At 39.4% G+C, this 20,294-nt stretch overlaps 2 protein-coding genes across 7 annotated transcripts in view; both read right to left on the reverse strand.

Annotated features, from left to right (window-relative positions):
- Window positions 1-9,364, reverse strand: part of CAPS2 (calcyphosine 2) — a 29,436-nt gene extending 20,072 nt beyond the window's left edge. For 3 of the 6 annotated variants that reach the window (XM_064731338.1, XM_064731314.1, XM_064731346.1), the window contains exons 1-7: window positions 9,061-9,345; window positions 8,323-8,434; window positions 5,973-6,019; window positions 4,406-4,451; window positions 4,171-4,281; window positions 3,324-3,356; window positions 1,368-1,523 (exon numbers count right to left, since the gene is read on the reverse strand). In XM_064731338.1, coding sequence (XP_064587408.1) covers window positions 1,368-1,523; window positions 3,324-3,356; window positions 4,171-4,281; window positions 4,406-4,451; window positions 5,973-6,019; window positions 8,323-8,400 — 471 coding nt within the window. In that variant the 5' untranslated portion in view covers window positions 8,401-8,434; window positions 9,061-9,345. Of the gene's footprint in view, window positions 1-1,367; window positions 1,524-2,361; window positions 2,490-3,323; window positions 3,357-4,170; window positions 4,282-4,405; window positions 4,452-5,972; window positions 6,020-8,322; window positions 8,435-8,932; window positions 8,974-9,060 lie in introns of those variants that run through there. The other 3 variants (XM_064731321.1, XM_064731329.1, XM_064731355.1) reach the window with 3 other exon arrangements.
- Window positions 9,365-10,995: 1,631 nt separating this feature from the next.
- CCDC107 (coiled-coil domain containing 107) lies at window positions 10,996-18,786 on the reverse strand. Its single transcript, XM_064731371.1, has 6 exons — window positions 18,584-18,786; window positions 15,924-16,129; window positions 14,697-14,763; window positions 13,495-13,585; window positions 12,278-12,387; window positions 10,996-11,674 (listed from the first exon to the last, which is right to left on the reverse strand). The coding sequence occupies exons 1-6, from the start codon at window positions 18,750-18,752 to the stop codon at window positions 11,385-11,387; spliced, it is 933 nt and encodes a 310-aa protein (XP_064587441.1). The 5' UTR covers window positions 18,753-18,786; the 3' UTR covers window positions 10,996-11,384.
- Window positions 18,787-20,294: the final 1,508 nt, after the last annotated feature.

Genomic DNA, 20,294 nt, shown 5'->3' on the forward strand with positions numbered 1-20,294 from the left:
TCTCCCAGCATACATTTGCCATCTATTTCTTTATTTTTAGATAACTTTGCTGCTCCTGTAAATACCCTTTTGATGGCTTGCAGTAGTGCATATAAAGAAGTCACTCCTTGAAAAACAGATGATATGGGTATCAGACCAGTACATTAGAGTGGAATCATTAGAAAAGGAAAAAAAAAAAAACAAAACATCAAACTCTAACAAATCTCCAGAACAGAAAACCTTATCTGCCACTAAACATTAAACTAAACCACAAAACACCTCAACTTTTTTTCATTCACCTCTTATTCACAGAATGTTTATTAATAGGTTTTTTCAGATCCTTCTTAATCTGATCAGTAGAAGCACAATTTGAAGAGAAAGCTCCTTTAATGTTATCTACAATATGTGAAACAATCTTTCTTTAGAAAAGCCTTCCCTTTTCATTCTACTGAATGTTAAGAAAGTAAATTCAGTAAACTCATTGTTATTCATCACAAACCTTTTCTCTGAAAAGCAATGAGCACAGTATGTTCTATCAACATTTGCATACTTAACTTTCTATTAAAGTTCTTAAATGGTCATCTACCCTCAGCAGAATCCAGCACTGAACCAGTCCTCACAGCTGCTGTTACTTAGGTTCCCTGCCTCCTTACACCTACAATGATGCATCTTTCCCTGCTCAAACACTCTCCTCCACTATCTCATCCAAACACTATTAAAGTTGGGGTTTTCCACCCCTCTGTTTTCCAGTTTCTCTCCACTGATCTAACCTTCTTTCCACCTTAATTTGAAAACACAAAAGAAACCTGGCAGAATTAGCACAGCTTACAGTCCAACTGTACTGAATCTCATACCATATCAAAGAAAAAAGTACCTTTCATTATTTTAACCCCATATTCTTTTGCATTTTCAGTGTTAACAGTCCTCTAAGGAACAGATTAAATCTTTAATTTCTCCTTTTTTAAGTCCCAATATACAGAATAGTAATTAAAGTACTTCTAGACTTAAAAAAGTGAATGAATTTCTTGTTTTGGAAATAACACTTTACCAAGATCTTTCTGCTGTCTCTCCTCTTCTGATAGGCTTCAAGTTCTCCCTTATCAATCATGCTAACCTTCAGGCTCAGGCTAGAGGTGCACTAGGAAGGCCAGTGTTACCTTTTTACCAGAGAACACAACCAGACATAAATTCCCAGAGCACTTCAGTTTCTCTCTCTGCAACAACTGAAACAACCTTCCTACAGTTTATTTCGTCCTCAACATCAGATGTTTAAATTCACAATGAAAACATGAAATTAATTACATATATGTGCAAACCTTTCCAAACAGTATAATGAAATATTGACGAGCATCTGCTATTTAAAAATGCAATTTCTAATTTCCAGCTACCTTTATTGAAGTGTCTGGACACTGGAGGTGGTCTTTTTTCTTTTCTGCAATTCTCTGAGGATGCTGCTTATATTCTTCCTTCATACCTCCTTCATACTGACCATGATTCAACTTGGATCTGTCTCTGAGGGATGGCAGATTTTCTGGTCTTGTCCTCTGCTCCAAAACAGAATGTTAAAGCAATTAGTAATTAACATAAAAGCCTCTGTCTGGTCTATTGAATGTGAACAGTATTTTTTTAGTTCCTATCAAGTACAATGTCTAAAACCTCTTGACATAATGCTTCAAATTAAGAAAAAATGCAAACAGGACTGCACATTCAGGCTTAATTTTCATTGAGTTCTTCAAATTATACCATTTTTTAATCTAAAACATACACAGTCACATGGTTTTGCATCACTTTTAAAGAAAGAAGTCAGATTCAGTGGTTCTGCCTCATAAAATCACTAAAATGGAAATTCTGACATTTGATTTTTGGATGGCTGAAAATAGATGGATGGATGTTTTTTGGTCAGAAGTTCTAATACTCTTGTATGGCTGATGAGAACTGGGACGCTGTTCCTTAGAACAACATCAGCTGCACAGCTGAGTACCTTTCTAACCTTACACCCATTCCAGGGCTCTGCACAACAGAGGCTGGCACCAGTAGAAAGGGCAGCAATGACAGAAGTTCAAGATTCCATTCTCTTCTGTCTCCCTGAGTAACTAACACCTTCAATATTTAACTTCTATTCCCTTGGTGCTAATAAAAAAAAAAGTAAGGTGGCCTTCTCTAGCATCTCTACTCAACACTTGCAACTCATCTTGCAACAACAGTGTTCCAGTCCTACTCTAGAAAACAATTTCACAAAACCCAAAAAGATTTATGTTTTTGAAGAGCCAAGTCTCTCCTTCAAAGGAGGATTCACATCCCTTCCCTGGTTAATTCCTGAATTATAAGAGTATATTTAAATTTTTCTTCCAAAACTGACCTATTTTAGGAAGATTTACTTACACAGTTACTGAAGAAGCTGGAATCTATCTGGCTCAGAGAAAGCTTGGTCAGGGCCCCAGAAGCAAGAAATGCAGAAGTAAAGGCCTCTCAGAGGAATACATTAAAATATTTTAAAACAGCTTAAAAATCTTCTCCACAAAAAAAAAGATTGGGAGCAAGTCAGGCAAAAAAGGGAGAGAGAAAGAGGGAGAAAGAGAGGCAGAAAAGGTAAGTAAACAGAAGATGCATTCCAATTCTTTGAGCATTCAGTATTTAAGACATAATTAAGGCAGAAAGAAAGCAACAAGACATAAAGGAAAGCAGAAAAGAAAGGGAGAAAGACCTTGAGAAACAAAACCCCACCAACCTTCTACTAGCACTCCTGCAGCTTGACAGAGTTATACATAGAAACTTTGTTTTAAAAAAATGGTAAAGCAAACAGTGTAATCATAAGCATCCAGACCCAAAAAGGCCATAACAACTGAAGCAAGTTTGCACTGCACATGTACAAGGCAGTAGAAAGGAAAATAACCTATCTGTAGTTAAACGTTTACAGTTACATCTGGAGACATGTATAAATACCTGTGTTGGGCGCGTATTCTCAAAACTAGTATATTCTTAGTACATTATTTTAAAAAGACAAAAAAAACCCCACCATTTCAGGTTTTACTTAAATAAAATTGTTTTTCAAGTAGAGAAATCATTTGGTTATGTAGTGGAACATACAAAATAATGATCTTGGCAGATTCATCTTGAACTCCAGCCAATCTGGAGTTCTCCCCTTCAAGTTACTATATTATTTGTTTCAAGGAGTATGTAAGTTAAATATTTTGAAATAATTTTAATCAATTTAATTTTAATAGTTTCTCCAATAAGCTAATAGTTTCTGCAATAAAAGAAATTATAACATATTTTCACATCATATACCACAGTACTGAACTGATAAGACTTTTTGTCAATCTGTATTTTTTTAACATCTTTACCTCCATTTTGTTCTGACACAATTTTCTTGACACCTGTTTAAAGGAAAGCAGGAAATAAGATGTATCATGATCAAATAAAAAATTGCCACATTTATTTTGTTCATACTTAATTCAGATATAAGAATTCAAAAGAACTCTTTTCCTGCATTCAGGGAAGTATAATAACTGAGTAATTAAATTAACTCTAAAAATTTTATAGTGGATATTGATCATGAACAATGTTGCACTGTACTGTAAATCATAATATTAGCATCTGGGCTCCTGATTTTCCTTAAAAAGCACCTAAGACTAGTGGTGATTTGGTTTCTCAGTCATCTGGGGGGGGGGAAAGCTGACATGATGAGGAAATTTTAACAATAAAAAGTGCATCAACAAATTAGACACAATTCCAAAGTTTATGTCCCAGTTCTGTTTTAAAGACAACAGCTCTAAGGAAAAAAAAACCATGAAATGGCTGCAAGTAACTCCAAAAGTTTTCTTTTCACCAGAAGTAACTACTTCTCCATAGAAATAATACTTAGTGTTTTTAAACACGGATTTTGTCTTCAATCATACACTTACTACTACTAATCTTTGTTATTTCTACTGTTAATATAGCTCTTAAAAAATAAGTACAACAAAAGGGTAAGTGCATCAATCAACAAAGAGCTAAGCTATGTAATAAAATATTTTTTCCAAATATTCTAAAGAATCTCAGTAAAAGGACTTTGCTAAAAATACTTTGCACCAACAGCACTTGGAGATACGAGCTTAACCAAAAGAACTTAAATAAAAAAAATATATGCATGCTTTTCTAAACTACTGCTGAAGGGGTATATTATAAAGATATCTGTAGTGACAGACTGACATGTTGATGCTGTGCATATGGAGTCTGTAATGACATTCGCCACTCTGAAGATGAATCTTGCTGGCACATATGAGAAGAACTTCCTGTGTAGGGCATGTAAGAGTCCCCATCCTAAAATCACAGGAAAAAAAGGATAAGCAATCACAATTGTTTTATATTCAGAGTGATACTTTTAAAAATTCCTGAAAAATGTGAATTCTAAATTAATTTTGAGACAAAATTAATTTATAATTACCTCTTCATCAGAATCTCCCAGCCTCCCTAGATCCAGGCATGGCACCCTGCAAGGAGTTAAAACAATTTTAACAGCAATACATTCCCTTATTTTTTAACTACAATAAAAGCACTGCCTATTAGTTATTATTAGGTCCTTCACAAAAATATCCATGCAACTGGATATGGGCTACCGAGCAAATCTCTATTAGCCACTCGTGCTTCAGCTCAGCAAGTACCACTGAGCTTCTCTTCCCCAGCAGCAGAGTACCCTGTCAGCTGAAAAGGATCTTTTTACTCCCACATTGGCATCTCTTCACTCCCCAACAGGACCTACTGCAACATGATCATAAATGGGGGGTGCCCTACTCTTGTCTTCCACAGCACATTCATGTCAGCATTCCTCTATAATCAGTCAACAGAGAGCAAAAGGGAAGCAATTGCTACTTGGGATGCAAATCTTGTGAACTTTCCATAGGAGATTAGCACAGTAGAAGGCAACCATATCTCAGTATCTTGTTCTGCTTAAAGAAATGAAAACATCTCCAATTCATCAAAGCATGTCTGTGCCTTCTGCCTTTATTTCAGGTGTATTGCAGAGCACCATGAATACATAATTTTTTTATATTTTACCACCAAGATTTGCAAGTAACTCTGTTATATCTTCTTGGAATAAGAGAGCTCCTTATCTTACAGGCTTTTTTTATTAGATAATGACAGACAGTACACAGAAATTTGAATGTTTTGACTTTGGTTGGAAGAATCAAAGGTCATAGTCACAAACACTTATAAAATAATTACATGCATTGGCTCTAAGGCATTTCAGTAAACAAAACTGGCTAAACTATCAATCATGGTCCTTGGAAGAGTAGATACTCCTTATGTGCCAAAGTCATTATAAGGATTTAAATTTTAAAAACACAAACAAAATTTCCCACTGCTTGTAAAAACCCTTCACAACAGTTTCTCTGTAATTTTTACTGTAATACCTGTAAAAGCAGTCAATAGCTAAAATACCGTTTTTCTCCTTTTGACTTTAAAAATATTCAAGCAAAACAATGTATAAATATGTAGCTCTGAGTGACACCCTCTGAAGAAGATGGAGCCAAGTTCTTCTTGGTGGTGCCCAGCAATAGGACAAGAGGCAAAGGGCAGAAACTGATGGACAGGAAGTTCCACCCAAAAAAACCTCCTTCACCACAGGTGACTGAGCCCTGGAACAGTTGCCCAGAGAGGTTGGGGAGTCTCCCTCTCAAAAACCATCTGGATGCAATCCTGAGCAACGTGGTCTGGGATGACCCTGCTTGAGCTGGGAGGTTGGACCAGATGGACCAGTGGGTTAGACCCAGTGTGGACTCTTCCATCTTTACCCATTCTGTAATTAAACCTCCACTCAGCCAAACATAAATCAACTTAATTCCAAAGTAAATAATACATCAAATATTCTACCCCAAATATAAATCACAGGAAACAAACCTATGATGATAACTTTCATGGAATACTAAGTTGCATGTCACTATAAATGCAAATGCATTGTGTTAATAATACACACAATTAAACAAGCTGATCAAAAATAGAAGCAGACTTACTCTGGTGGGTGAGGACTGTGTGTAGCCTGTCTATTTGGTCTCCAACCCTAAAAGAATGACACATTATTACATACCTAGGGGATCCAGATTAAAATACATAGCTCTCCCTTTTCAATTTCTCCTTAACTATTTAAAATTAGAGGCTTAAAGTATCTGTCCAACATACTTGACTAAGACACTACTAACAAGAGGAAAAAACCAAAACTTTCTCATTGAAAGCTAATTCTTACACATCATGAGACTAGCAGACTGAATATTCATCATGACAGTAAGACTTCCAGCCATTAAGAATCTAGACAGCATCCACATCAGCTATTAATAATACATTAAAAATAATGTGTGCTCCTGAGGCTTTGTACCATCACCGCTCACAAGGCCTTAGGTCACATTGTCCTTGTTGGGTGGGAACCAACCCTTAAACCAAAACCACAAGACTGACAGGCAGCTGGCTCACAAGGGGCAGGCTCAGACCCCAAAGAACCCCTGATATTTGGTGCAACTGCTTCATCTCAGCTTTACTATAGCAGTCCTGATGATCAGTAGGCAGTTCACTTTATTTTGTGAGGCTGAATACCACACAGATCTCCAAACAACTGAGCAAGAACACAGCATGAGAAAAGACTCGAGCCAAAGCATCACCTATCCCCCTATGGCTTTTGAAAACAGCTAGCAGCAAATCCGTAGGGAAGGCTGCTTGGGGCAAGCACAAAGTAACAATTCACCTAACTGGCCTCCCAGTCTGAAAAAAAAATGGTTTGGGAACACTCAGAACCAGGGCTAACATTTTTGTTTTCACACTTCTCAGCTCATAAATCTCAGCATCACAGCCTAAACTGAGCAGAATCCTATTTCCAGCAGTGCTCGAACATCCTTCACGATCTGAGAGCGAGCACAAAGCTGTAACTCCTCCCTTGCCGTGCAGCCTTTGGCTGCTCCCGAAGCACAAGCTCGGCAACACCACCCTCTAGTGACTCCCGAAGGAGCCCGGGTGCCCAGGTGGGAGAGCTCTCCGCACGCAGTGAGCACCCCACCCTGTGGTCACCTACCTAACACCATCGGGGCATCAAAAACAAGGCATCACATCCCACATTTCTCTTTTTTCTGTACTGTTTTAACTGTGGTGAGGCAAAGAACACAGCTAATTCTAGATGCTAAAGCCTTAATTAACATAATTCCTTTTCTAGAAGTCAACAAATCAGAAAGAAAGCAAACAAAAATCATTGTGAACACTGGGGTGAAGCACGTGATTTCGGCATAATTTTAATTTAAGATTTACTTTTGCAAACTACCAAAAATTATGTGGACTAAAGAGTCTAAATTTGGAAACTTAGTTGCACAAGAAAGAAAGAAAAAAGGGATGAGGGATTACAGGAAAAAATCAAAACTATTTCCTTTTACAACCTATACTAAATGCCTCAAATGTTCTTGTTGTCCACAGGTATTTAATTTTCAAAAATCTGGTTAAAACATTAACAGTAACATTATAACATTGGTGCATTAATGTTCACAAAAGGTCTTTTTTCATTCCAAATCAAACTGAAAAGAAGACCAGCAACTTGGCAAATTCCAAGAATTCCTAATGGGGTCATACAACAAATAAGGAAGTAAAATGGGCGCTTGGGGGCTGAGGGAGGATTAGCAATTAACTTTCTTTCATGGACATAAAGTACACAGTATCTGTGAGAACAATCAACTGTTACTAACAATATTAGTATTTACATGAGCAGTAAGGAAAATAATGGCCCTCAGGATCCAAGATTATATTCCTTGGGACTACCAAAAGCTAGCCCTAAAGCTTCTACTACAGTGAACCTGTGAGGGTTGCACACCTATCTTATTTTAAAGCATAGACTATTAAGAATTCCTGGAAAACATAATTTCCCTCTATACTGAACACAGAGCACTGAGATTCCTTTTTCATGTCAACCTAAAATCATGCCTTTTCAAATTATATTATGGGGGCTGCTTTACTTTATTGCTGTCTTGCAAAACAAAAACACAGACACACCTGTTGCCAGTTCCACCAATAGCCAGAAACAGCACACACAGTACATGTTCAAGCCTCTGTTGATCTTAACTGCAAGTACTAGTTCATTCTTAAATCCCCCACATTCCAATTAAGTAGTCAGAGTAGCAGCTATTCTTGGATAGCTGTTTATATTGGAATTTCTCACCCTCATTTGAGAAGCTGTCATACTAAACTATCCCTTTCCGACAAAAATAATTATTTTAAAAGGTGTCTATAGAATGGATTTTAACCTCAAACTAAGAAGCTCATGAAGTATGATTAAAATATTTTTAAAATGCCAAAGTAAGGAAGAAAAACAATCACAAGCCTTCCATTGACTACCTGACATTTCTTCCCCCTCAGTGACAACTCAGCCTTTCTTCGAGGGGATGCAGCAACTCCCTTAACTTCCAAATCCATGCAAATTCAATGGCTGGCAGCTTTCAGAAAAAAACTGAAAAACAGAAAATACTATTAAGAAAAGCATGTATTATTTTATCTAAGTACTTCTGGGGGGAAAAAAGTTACTGCATTAGAAAGAATTTTGGTACTGTCTTAAGCAAGCTATGAAATGTTGTTGGTTTCTCTTTTTCACAGCCTTTTAATTTCAGCCTTTTATTACTAGCACTTAATCAGATTGTGTTCAAATTTATGTTTTTGCCTCAAGCCTAACTCCCTCCTTTCCCTTACACTTATTGATACATTCTCATCCCAGTATTACTAACTTGTTACCCCTTGGCAACATCCAACCTTTGGTACTCTCTGCTCACACCGCTGCCTGGCTCCCCATCGCTCAGTGCCCTGGGAACATTTCAGGGCTGCCAGCCCGAGAGCTCCAGGCTGCCGTGCCGCCAAGCATTGCTGCTCTGCTGGCTGCTCCCTCCACGCAGCCAGGTTCGAACCAAAAGCCCATCATTCGGACGGCACTGAGCAGTTCCCATTCCCCAGGCACCTTTCCCTTCCCGAGCAGGAGCGGGGCCTGCTGGAGCCCCGCACAGCCCTCCGGCCGACCCTTCCCCAGGGCACGGAGAATGCCCGAGCACGGCCAGGAGGCTCTCCGGGAACGGAGCATCCTCTCACCCGGGGCAGACAGCGCTGTTGTACTTCATGGCGCACACGCTGAGATTACTTTTACCAAACACCAATGCCGCAAAAGGCGGAATAAACACTATGAGCTCAGCAGCTCCACGGAAATGATGCATTTTCCCAGGAGAAGCGCGGGACGCCGGCGGGCAGGGGCAGTGTCTCACCGGAGCGGTCCCAGTGCTCACGGCTGCCGGCCCCGTCCCGCACCCCCGCACCGTCTCCACGGTGCCCGGCCCGGGGCTGCCGCTACAGCAGCGCGGAGGGGCCAATCCCAGCCAGGCCTCGCACCGGAGCTGCGTAAGGTGCGCCCCGGCGGAGCGGGAACGGCAATTCCCGACTGCTCCTGCGGAAATCCCCGCCCGGAGCACGGCCGTGCCTCCCTCCCCGCGCCCACCGCCGGCTCTGCCCGCCCCGCAGCCCCCCAGCACCGGCAAACGCCGGCAGCTGGAATCGAGACCTCCGAACTGCGGCGAGAGAGCGCACGCTGCGTGCCTGTAGCCTGGGGCCGAAATAGCGCGATCAGCCCGAGGCAGCTCAGAGCCTTTCGGACAAGGGCTTCCTTCGAGCGGCAGCAGCCTCCGAAGACTCGCGGGGGTGAAAGGCACAGCAGTGATGATCCAAACACTGCCCCAGGCGGAGAAGGGCCCGCCGCGGCCAAGGACACCGGTGCCAGTGCCTGGGAGGAGCGGGACTCACCTGCACCCTGCACACACCTCGGCAGCCAGCACGCCTGGCTCCCACTCCATCAATGGCTTTGCCATTAGCTCATTTTAATACATTAGCTATTTCAAAGAAAAGCCTCAATGAAACTGATTTTTTTTTTTCAGTTTCATTTGTCCTGAATGCCCAGAGCAACAGCAGTTATTTTCTAAAATCAAACTGCCTCCAAGAACCAGATCTTGGTACTTGGATAGAGCTTGATTTTAGAAAATACCAGATTAACCCCTTCTGTCTTGAGGGAAAAATCTGCCACCTCTTGAGAAACCCTGGCTCTGTAGTCAATCAGTTTTCCAAAGTTAGGCAAAATCTCACTCATGTTAAGGATGTATTTCTGGATGCGCTGCTACTTCCAAGCCTGTGTGATCCAGTTTTAGAACAAAACACATACCATGTGTCTACACCAGAATGAACAATTCATTCCATTTCAGTGAGTGACATGATAATAAATTTAGTCCCTTTAAGTACAGTACATTTCCTCCATAAAAACAAATTCACATGCTATTTTCCTGTAAGAATAAGGATGCCAGAAGAGTTCAGGCATCATAACTGGCCTAGTTAAAAGCGATGCAATTATAAAACAGAAAATGTAACAGTGCCATACTATCAGACCTACCTCTAAGGCAATTCCTGTCATTAAAGGCTGGCAGTACCATAGGTGTGTGAATTAAGTGAACAAAAAAGTTATTAAATATTGATGGGGTGGACAAAAATTATTCTGGCAAAGGAAAATAATGCTTTTCCTAATACTGACCTAAAAAGGCAGCTATCAAGTTGGCATAATGTATTGAAAAAAGATCCCACACCCCTCAGTTCTTGAATGGTACATAGCAACACATCTGTTAATTCTGATGTAAAAAAGAAAAGGGTATGGAAATTAATCAAAAGGTCAGATTCTATGGTATTAAAATAAATGTGAAACAGAGATACAGTACTAATGGGTATCAATCAGTTATTAGACAGCTGCTGAGTTTAACAAGTGACAAGTGGGGAAGAAATTAAGTGATCCAGTGTAATACATTTGGTATTAAGTTGACATACAAAACTAAACATCATTATTCAGGAGACTGCAAATTTAGACCTCATTATTTTCATATAGTGTCCATGGATAAATTTCTCTCTCCAAATAAAGAAACTTAACTATGAATGAGTATCAAAGACTTAATGCATACTGCTTTTCACACACTCAGAGAAAATTTTTCCACCAAGAGCTGAATTCATCAGTGCATGCTCTTTAATGAACTCAAGAAAGTCACAGTTCAAGTGGCATAATGCTTTCTAGTTACAAAACATTTATGAAACATCTATTCTTTATAGTCTCAACTAGAAGATATTCTAATATTTTAGTGTAGCATCAGATATAATTACAGTGCATTATATACAGAGTACAGAAATATTTTTATAGGGAAAAAATAAATAGAAAAAATATGTAAACATCCTGAGTAAAATTCTGCTGCCACTGAAGTCAGTTACAGAATTGTCATAGATATGAGCAAAGGCAGTATTTCACCCCTCTTTTTAAAGCATATAGCAGTGCACATAAATTCATTTCACTTTAAAGTGCATACAACATTATAAGAATTCATAAGCTTTTGGAAGCTTTACATATGCAGATTCCATTCACATCTATTGCGTCTCCTCAGTCCCATCTCTTCTGATTCAATGGCATCTTTGCTTATCATTTCTTCCTCTTCTACAACATCTGGCTCCAACTGATGTATTTCACATTCACTATGTAATTCATGGTCTTCTATTTTGTAATCATTATCAATATCCTCAAGCAAATCTCCATTACAGTCATCTTCTCTGTTGTCCATTTCTTTCTCTTGAGAATGTTCGGCAAACGACTGAATGAGATCTTCAAGTTTCTCATCACAAATGTGTCCAAGATCTTAAAATTAAAAAAAAAAAAATCAAAATTAAAGTTTACTAGTAAGGCTCTGAATTTCAGGGCCAGGTTAGAAGTAGAGTATTTTTAAATTCTTTTTTCTCTTTTATTAAGACTCAAATAACACAAAAAATCACCAAATTTCTAATGGACCATTCTTAACATTTAAGACTTCTCTTGGGCTACCATGCAGCTCTTGAAGTCTCCAGTTGAAACTAACATACAATTTGCTGTTTAGTGTTTTATTGTAAGCATTGCTCACAGCCTCTGTGGTCCCCAAGTGGAAATCCTTTGGCTGAAGTTACTCCAGTACTAACAGACTACTTAGGAACTGATGTTCCAAAAGCCTGTTTTATCAAAAGAGAATGTGACTGTGTGGTCCATCCCAGTTCAATGTCTTGAGCAGCTATTCTTAAATAAATCATGATATATGAAAAATTTGAAATTGGATACATCTCAAATAAGAAGAATGGTATTCCTCCAGAATAAAACTAATTCCACACAAATTACCCAAGATTCAGAAGCTGAACATTATTATAGTAAGATCTACTTATTCTTTTAAAATATAAACTATTTAATTATCTATCTGTCTGAAAATTAAATTACCTTTCATCTTGTTTTCTGATTTATCCAATCCACTTTCTTTCATCAGTCGTCTAATTGATTGGAGCTGTGTCATTATTTCATCTTTCTGCTCACAAGCTAAAGCATTGACACTAGAAAAATAAGACAAATGTTAACAGCTGAAAGATTATCTTGGAAGGGAGTGCTTGATAATAATACACTCATTGCAATATTTCTTTCTGTGCATAAGTACCATAGTGAAGTTTGTAAAATGTTTAGGTCAAGCTTTCCTTTGAGAACTGTCTCTTGAGAAGTGGGGAGGCCATTACATCACACAACTACTGAATGTCACTGACCTCTGGCTTTGGAGCCCCAGTGGCCAAGGTCGAGTAATGACTACTGAAAGTAAAAATTATCCAAAGTTGTACTACTATCCATAGTAATACAACAATGCCCAATGTAGAACTTTAGAGTTTGAAGGCTTTTCTCATTTAAGGTTTTTTAACTTTCCACCCCACCACTACTAGAAATGTGTTAGGCAAACTGGCCAGTGACTTTTCTGTTTAATAGTTTCAGCACATATCCAGTTCAGAAGTACACTGCAGAAACCATCAGGAAATTCTGCATGTTTTAACCTGTGTTTCATGAAGGATGTCAGTCTAGAAATTAACTCCAAGGATACTTTTATTTCTGGTAGATGAGTAAGGCTCTAGCTTCTTAAGAACAGAACTTCTCTAAAACTATAAGGAGTTTTTATATTACTGATTCCTTTGTCCTAGTAAAATAGACAAGTTCTATTTCACTGGAATACACACACTTCACAGATTCATTTCAAAACACAAGAGATAAGCAGCTGTACCTTGATAACTATTTTTACTTATAATTACATCTAAAAGAAGAAACTCACTCTGCTACCAAAATCTATTTCCCACAAGAGCTTTCAAATGTTACTGAGTTTAGGTATATTTTCACTATTAGTCTCCTTAGTCAATATTAAAGTTCATCTTGTTAAGCCACAGTAACATGACCATGTCTTCTGCATTTATGTTTGGTGAACAAGAGATGGGAGGTGTCTGAAAAAGTTCACAAATGACAGAATTGGTACCATCTGTAAAAAGCTACAGAAACAATAAGCAATCAAAGAAGGTTCTTAAAACTCTCCTTACCTATGTATAAGGATCATTTTAAGAATTCTTCGTTAACATTTTGGTGAATTTCAATATACAGGAAACAACCATGGATTTTTTAGAAACACTCACCAGTTTGAAAGTGGATCCAACTGAGTCAATAAAGAATTTAACATTTTCTCTGTCTGTGCTAGATGTTGCTCCAGTTCTAAAAGCTGATGCTCTAAGAAAAACAAACACAGACAAAAACAATACAACAAAAAAAGAGGGAGGTGTGAGGGGAGGGAGAGAGGGATGAGGAGAGAAAGAGCATTGTAAAAATGTCTTTACAATATCATTAGGATATTAATTTATATTTTTCACTGGACAGATTAAAAACCAGAAAGCTTCTTTCATCAAAAAAATTTGGCAATATGAAAAGGGAGTGGTGGGGGTAAGAACAGAAGCCTTATTATGTGTGAACAGAAGTCCCTTCCACCCAGTAACCTATCCCCAGTAGTGCCCAAACAGAGGGCACTTTGTAAAAACTGAGTAAGAATGTGCAGCTCACCTTCCCAGTCTCAATAACTATGCAGCTGCAAGTACTGTATTTATACATAATATGCTTTCATGTGTTCTTCACTTCACACCTTACAAATATATTCAATGCTAAATGCACTAGAATCAAGAGAAGTCACTCCTCCTAAAATACAATTAAACTTAGAAGAAAGAAGAATGTAACACACAAGGATAATGAGTAGGCTGTGTGGCAAATCACTGCTGAGCCTCATTACAGACTTGGTGTACACAGACACCAAAAGATGCTGCTAGTTGTTTAATTCACTAAAAATGTGTCTATAAAAGGGAGGAAAAGGTATGAAAACAGCATCAACTTTGAAAGTTTGTGATAGGTTTGTCCTTTGGCCTAGAAATCATAACTGGTCCCTTAATTGTTTAGCCACACTGTTCCACTATCAATATGGTTCAGTTCTAAACAAGATCATTATATTATTTTTAAATACCCTATTTATTTTTATTTAATTATATCCCATTTAAACTGAAGAAAACTGAACAGATCTTAAGTGAGAAAAACATCAGACGTTTTAAAGGCAGAGAATCGTACTGCATTACTACAGTTGTTTTAAACAGCATTACATCTGGAGAATTAAAACAAACCTCAAACAAGCATTTAAAACACATAGAATAACAAAGTGGATATTTGTAGATTCCTAAGTGCTCTCAGTAATTTGAGAGATTGCCTTCATTTAGCTTGATTGCATCAATGAAAACATGTTTTGTTCCAGTAGGAAATAAGCGTTTTTGTTGAACATATGCATTCTGAATGGGTATCTTACCTGTTTCCTTTGCCTTGTCTTCTGTACTTTTTTCCTTTTTGGAGTGACTTTCTTCATGTGACTTCATCTTTAAAAAATACAATCAAGATAAACAACCTCATCACTATTTGTGTACTAAAAACAAAACTGCATTTAGAACTTTAGTGAAAGTAAACAGCAACCATAAAAATGTGCTACATTAATGAAACTTTTCTCCAGTGATGCCTCACCTAGTCTTAAACTAACATTTCTGATTTTAAGAAAACACAACGTGACTGGCAAAAGCTCTAAAAGAAAGCAGTTGCTATTTCAAAAAGAAACACAAGAAACCTTCTAGGTTATTGGATCCAGTCTCCTATCGTAAATTATGATATAGAATTTATTTCTTAAAGTAATAAAGATACGATTATAAAAATATTTACATTTTAACCCCACAAGCCCAAGTGTAAAGAATTGTAACACCCAAAATATGGTTTTCATGATTTTTAAATCTTGTACTAAACTGGGCAGCCTCTATACTCATTTTCCTAAGCTGTGATATTTTTCTCATACACAAGATTAACGTGAACTGACTCCAGAAATGAGCATGTTGTCTCCAGTCTTACTCCTGCTCATTTTTATTTTCCCTGAGGGCATGCAATGATATTCCAGGTGTGCTCTCAGCTTTGTGAATCTCTTACTATAAACAATACATTTCAAGACTGATTCCTTTTAAAAAACAACCGATCACGTGCTCTCCTTTTTGAATTTACAAACAGTAGAAAAGGTATCCCGCAACATGAATAAACCTGCATGTTGCAACTGCACGATCACATGAGAAGTCCAAACAAAAGGTCAAGTCTACTCATTGTTCCACCTAACTGCTAATCTAAGATCACTGCTCTGCAGGAATTGTCTGCCTCCTTCCCATGCTCAATCTCATTCTGAAGAATGAAAATGAAGTGGAACACTGATGAGACTTAGATTACAGACTCAGGTAGTAGCACTGTTCAGGTTCTCAGATTCTCATTTGAGGCTGCAGGGTGAGTAAGATTCTCACTTTTTCAAGCACCTAATAATACCTAAGCCAGAAGCCTTCATACAGAAGAATTAGATATGCTAACATTTTAACTTTGGACTTCACAATCAAGAGCAAGAAATGGCTTTTGGACAACCCTATACATGGGCTCGGAATTAGAAAAACAGACAAGCCAAGAATTTACATTTCCCCCTAACTACAATAATTTAATGCTTTTTCCTGTGGCTTACCTTAAGAAGTTTGTATGCTGCAAACACTCCCACTCCAAGAGCATACAGGGGCATGAGGGTGAATGCTAACTCTCGACCATTTCCTCTCGTTCTCTCGCTTTTGATCTCTTTCTCCATTGCATTTCTCATCTGTTGAAAACTCTGGTAAGTATTACTGTCAGAATTTCCTGGAGTCCGGTGAACTTGATAAACTGACTGAGGACTACCTTAAAAATGAAATTGAGGGAAAGACAACAAAGTAAGAAATAAAATCAGGAGTCCACAACTGGAATGCAATTGTTTTCTTCTTGTGTAATCATCTTTCTTCATCACTCTTCTAAGATGGTGTGGGCAGCCTTGTGTCCACTTAAAAATTAAGAATTATTCTTACATTAACAGGATGTAAAGTTAAATCTAAGCAGCAAAACCTCTCAAGCCAAGCTTGGTTTCTTTAATGTACAATTTTTAAGCTTCTTCCCAGCAACACTGGCAAACCCTCAGCAAATCACAGAAAGACAGATGTAACAAGAAACTATCTAAATTTTGAAATTAAAGCAAATTCAGAGAAACTATTAATAATGCTGAAAACAGTAGTTATTTTTTTTTCTTTGCACCAAAGGAACTGAGTTAATTAGAAATTGAATTGTCTGGTCACAGAAAAAAAAAAGGTTTTGTTGAAATACACTGCTTTCATTATTTTGACAGTAAACTCAGGTTTACATGGATATTCCCACAGGCTTAGAAGTACTGTACCTCTGCAAATCAAATATTTAGCAGAAGAAGATTACACAATACCCAAGAGATGCAACCTTGGAAGTCAGAAGTATTTTTGCATGTAATTTGCCTACCAGAACAGGGAGCAGATGAGAAAACAGCCAATGTCAGTGTTCAACTTAGGAAACAGGTTATTTGGTAGTTAAATCAAGGTTCATGGGGCATGCACATATGGAACAGTACCATCAGCTAAAGAATGCAGATGCTTGCAGAGACAGACAGCAGGGAAGGGGGGATTGTGGAGTTTTACACTGATGTCTCAAATGAGTGCCTAGACTTAAAATTTAATGTATCAGAACCGAGTATGTGTATGGCAAAGTTCACTTTCTATAAAAACTCCCAAACAAAAGCCCATTATGCAAATCACTGCTTATCAATTAATACTGCAACAGTGGCATTTCAGGAACTCACAGTAATATAACTCAAGTGTGCAAAGTACAGCCACGATCAGATAGAGAAAAAATTAATGTTACACAAAACCTCAATGCTCTAGCTGATACAATCAGAGCTCGAGCTACCTTCAGCATTCAGTGCAAATTCAGGCAGGCATTGTCCTTTCAGGACAAGTAGATTTAGACTTGCTAAACTAACTAAACTTGCATTAACTAATCTGGAAATCACATTTTATATTATATATATTTTTCCACCTTTCAGAATGTTTCATATTGATTCCTAGTTTTACATTTACACTCACCTTTCCCCCTGTTTTAAGTTCTATTTGTTTTTACAGTAAATGAGTAGCTTTACTAACATAGTTACTATCACAGATGAACAAATTTTCTACAGATCATACAAATAAGAATATGGCAAGGGAAACATTTTCAGGGTGGAGATGAGGAATGTTGAATCCTAGTGGAGATCCAGTGTCCTGCACCAAGTTTATCTGACAGAAGAAACAGCAGTGAGTTACTAGCCAACCAGGAAAAAAGAACCACCCAGAGAGGTGAAAATAGGAGATCGGTCTGAAATTTATTTTATTCAGTGCTGGGCCAGTACTTCAGTAGAATCACAGGCATGTGAAGTGTTTTTTTTTTTTTTTTAGGATTTGGTTTTAAAATAATTTGATCTATAGAGAATATACAGCTTCCATATAAATAAAAAATAATCAGGGCGAAACAGGCCAGGCAAGAGCTTATGAAGCACTGTAAGTTTGATATCAGGTGGGAAGAACATGGCAGCAGCACAAGCCTCCATTTTTATGCCAGCAGGGAAAAGCACAGACACATTTGGAGGATTAGACCTCGGAAGGCATCATCAATGAATCACAGAGCTACCTTACAAAAGCGGGCTTTTAGTGATTGTCAAAAACTAAGGTGTACCCTTCGACCTTGAGCTAAATCATGACATGCACTGCCATGGCTTAACATACACGGATACCACTATAGCTCCTACAAGTAGTAAACTCTGTAACCCATTCATCTATACCTTTTCTAAACAAGCATCTTGGACTCTTTTCTAATATACTGCCGGACAGATTTTGTATGTCTGTGCGTGTACTTACTAACAGTAACACGCGGCTTCCTGATTGTAATTGATTTTTCCCAGTGACACCTCTGGGTTCATTTGCTCGATTGTGGCCCTGCGGGCATTGCTGGTCACACCGCCCGGCACTAACAATTACCGGGCGCTTCCTGCACTTGAGAGCAGTTTCGGTAAGACAACACAGCGCCCAAAGCCCCGGCGAAGCAGAGCAGCAAAACACCGCAGGAGGTGGGGGTGGTCCAGGCGCACACAGGCCAGTTCGAAGCGCTCTGACCAGGCCTCTCCGTCCACAGCCCGTGTACACCGGGAGCTCCCCGCCGGACGAGGGCACATCCCCCTCGGATCCTGGGGTTCCCTTCGAGCCCGCCCGAGCCCGCGGCGGCTCCCGCACGGAACCCCGGCCGCGGCACCGCCCCGGCTCCTACCTCTGCCGTGCTGACGGGGATCGTAGTGGCCGGGGCCGGCCTTGCCGCCCCGCGGGGATCGGCCGGGCCGCCCGCCGCCTCCTCCCCCGAACATCCTGGGCATGACGACGAAGACGCAGAGCACCAGCACGGCCGAGACCAGCACCTGCTGCACGGCCGACAGCGCCATGGCTGCCGCCTGCCCGCCGCCTTCCCGCGGCCGGGCCGCGCCCCGCGCCACAGCGCCCCCGGCGGCGCCCCGCGGCACGGCACAGCCCGGCACTGCACGGCCCAGCGCGGAACGGCGCGGCACGGCCCGGCACGGCACAGCGCCCCTCGGCGCGGCACGGCGCGGAACGGAACGGCACAGCACGGCACAGCGCCCCTCGGCGCGGCACGGCACGGCCCGGCACGGCACGGCACAGCCTCAAGCGCCGCCCGCAGCCCCGGCTGCCGGGCTCTCCTTCAGGGGCAAACGTGTGACTGCACTCCTTGCGCTGAAGGGCATTTCCACTGGCGAATGAAAATTTTTGCTGGAAAGGGTTAAACAAAAGTGAAGAAGATGCAGAAAAAGCAGCTGTTCGATGTTTGGCCCGCCTAGTGCCCCAAGAGGAACATGTTAGCAACGGGCAGCTAAATGATGAGCATCCCGAGCGCACTTGGAGCACGCATTTATCCAGCAAAGAACGTCCTTTGCTTGCGTAGGTTTTAGGCTGCACTGGCAGATAAGGGGAGGAGTGGTGATTTGGGAAGTGATGAAGTTTGCAAAGACACCACACATGATTTTAAATGGTCAGGAATAGGAAACCCAGGAAAAGTTATGATGGAAAGTATGGCTGGGAAAAAACCAAAGGCCGTAGGGAAGAAAGAGTATCAGCAGCCAGTGAAGTAAATTGTAAAGTTTTACAATTGTAAATTGTAAAGAAACTAAGAGTGAAGTGAAATGTATAAGCAGCAGTAAATCTAAGCAATAAATCACAGCATCTTCTATTAAGATATAAAACTGGGTACTTTAATGGTAAACTTCCCGAAACAGTCATGAATGGAAGGCAGATAGAGGAGATCATTCATGTTAGGGAACCAGCTGCAAAGAAGGAAGAGGTAGTAGGATGAGTTACTGGCCAGGAATTGGTACGTTTACCTCATGAAGCTGTCCTTGCAAAATGCCCTGATGTGTATTTAAAGCCATACCATAGCAAGAGTAAATATTTGTTTCCAGAGACTCTCTTAAAAATACTTCAAATATTTGTACCATTGAATCTAAAATATCTGTGCATTTTACTTTGAATTAATTTTTATGCATCAGTTCAAAATCCTTAATTACCTATTCAACAATAAAACCCAAAAAGTTTGGTGTTTAATTAGCATGCCAGCTATTCCTTGCCTGAAGACAAAACTGCATTTCAAATATCTTTTCAGTTGCTAGCAATTGCTCTTACAAAGTTAATTTTCAACAGTTAAAGGAGGAAAAACTTGCCTAATTGAATTAGTTTATATTTCTGTGCTGCAATAGAAAAAGTCAATTAAAGTAAACCACAGGTACTTGCCTAAATAAGGGAAACTATTTCTTTATGAAACTCCAGTGTTTTATATTTATCTGCTTATTGCTGACTGGTTTCATCTGATTAAGATTTTGTTCTAACTCAACATTGCACAACTATTTCACCTTTTGTGCTTTGTAGACTTGAGATGCAGCTTTGGCACAGACTGCAAGGACATAGACAAATGGATG

This window comes from Zonotrichia leucophrys, chromosome 1A (genome assembly GCF_028769735.1).
Source record: "Zonotrichia leucophrys gambelii isolate GWCS_2022_RI chromosome 1A, RI_Zleu_2.0, whole genome shotgun sequence".
In the NCBI taxonomy this organism is placed as follows: Eukaryota; Metazoa; Chordata; class Aves; order Passeriformes; family Passerellidae; genus Zonotrichia; species Zonotrichia leucophrys.

What these genes read in the sequence shown, in the direction of transcription:
- CCDC107 (XM_064731371.1), bottom strand. Translation starts at nt 18,752, where the DNA reads ATGGCGCTGTCGGCCGTGCAGCAGGTGCTGGTCTCGGCCGTGCTGGTG. An exon ending in AGACAAGGCAAAGGAAACAG is followed by an intron (nt 13,586 to 14,696) that starts GTAAGATACCCA and finishes TGTTTTTCTTAG; the next exon opens with AGCATCAGCTTTTAGAACTG. An exon ending in TTGGATCCACTTTCAAACTG is followed by an intron (nt 12,388 to 13,494) that starts GTGAGTGTTTCT and finishes TTATTTTTCTAG; the next exon opens with TGTCAATGCTTTAGCTTGTG.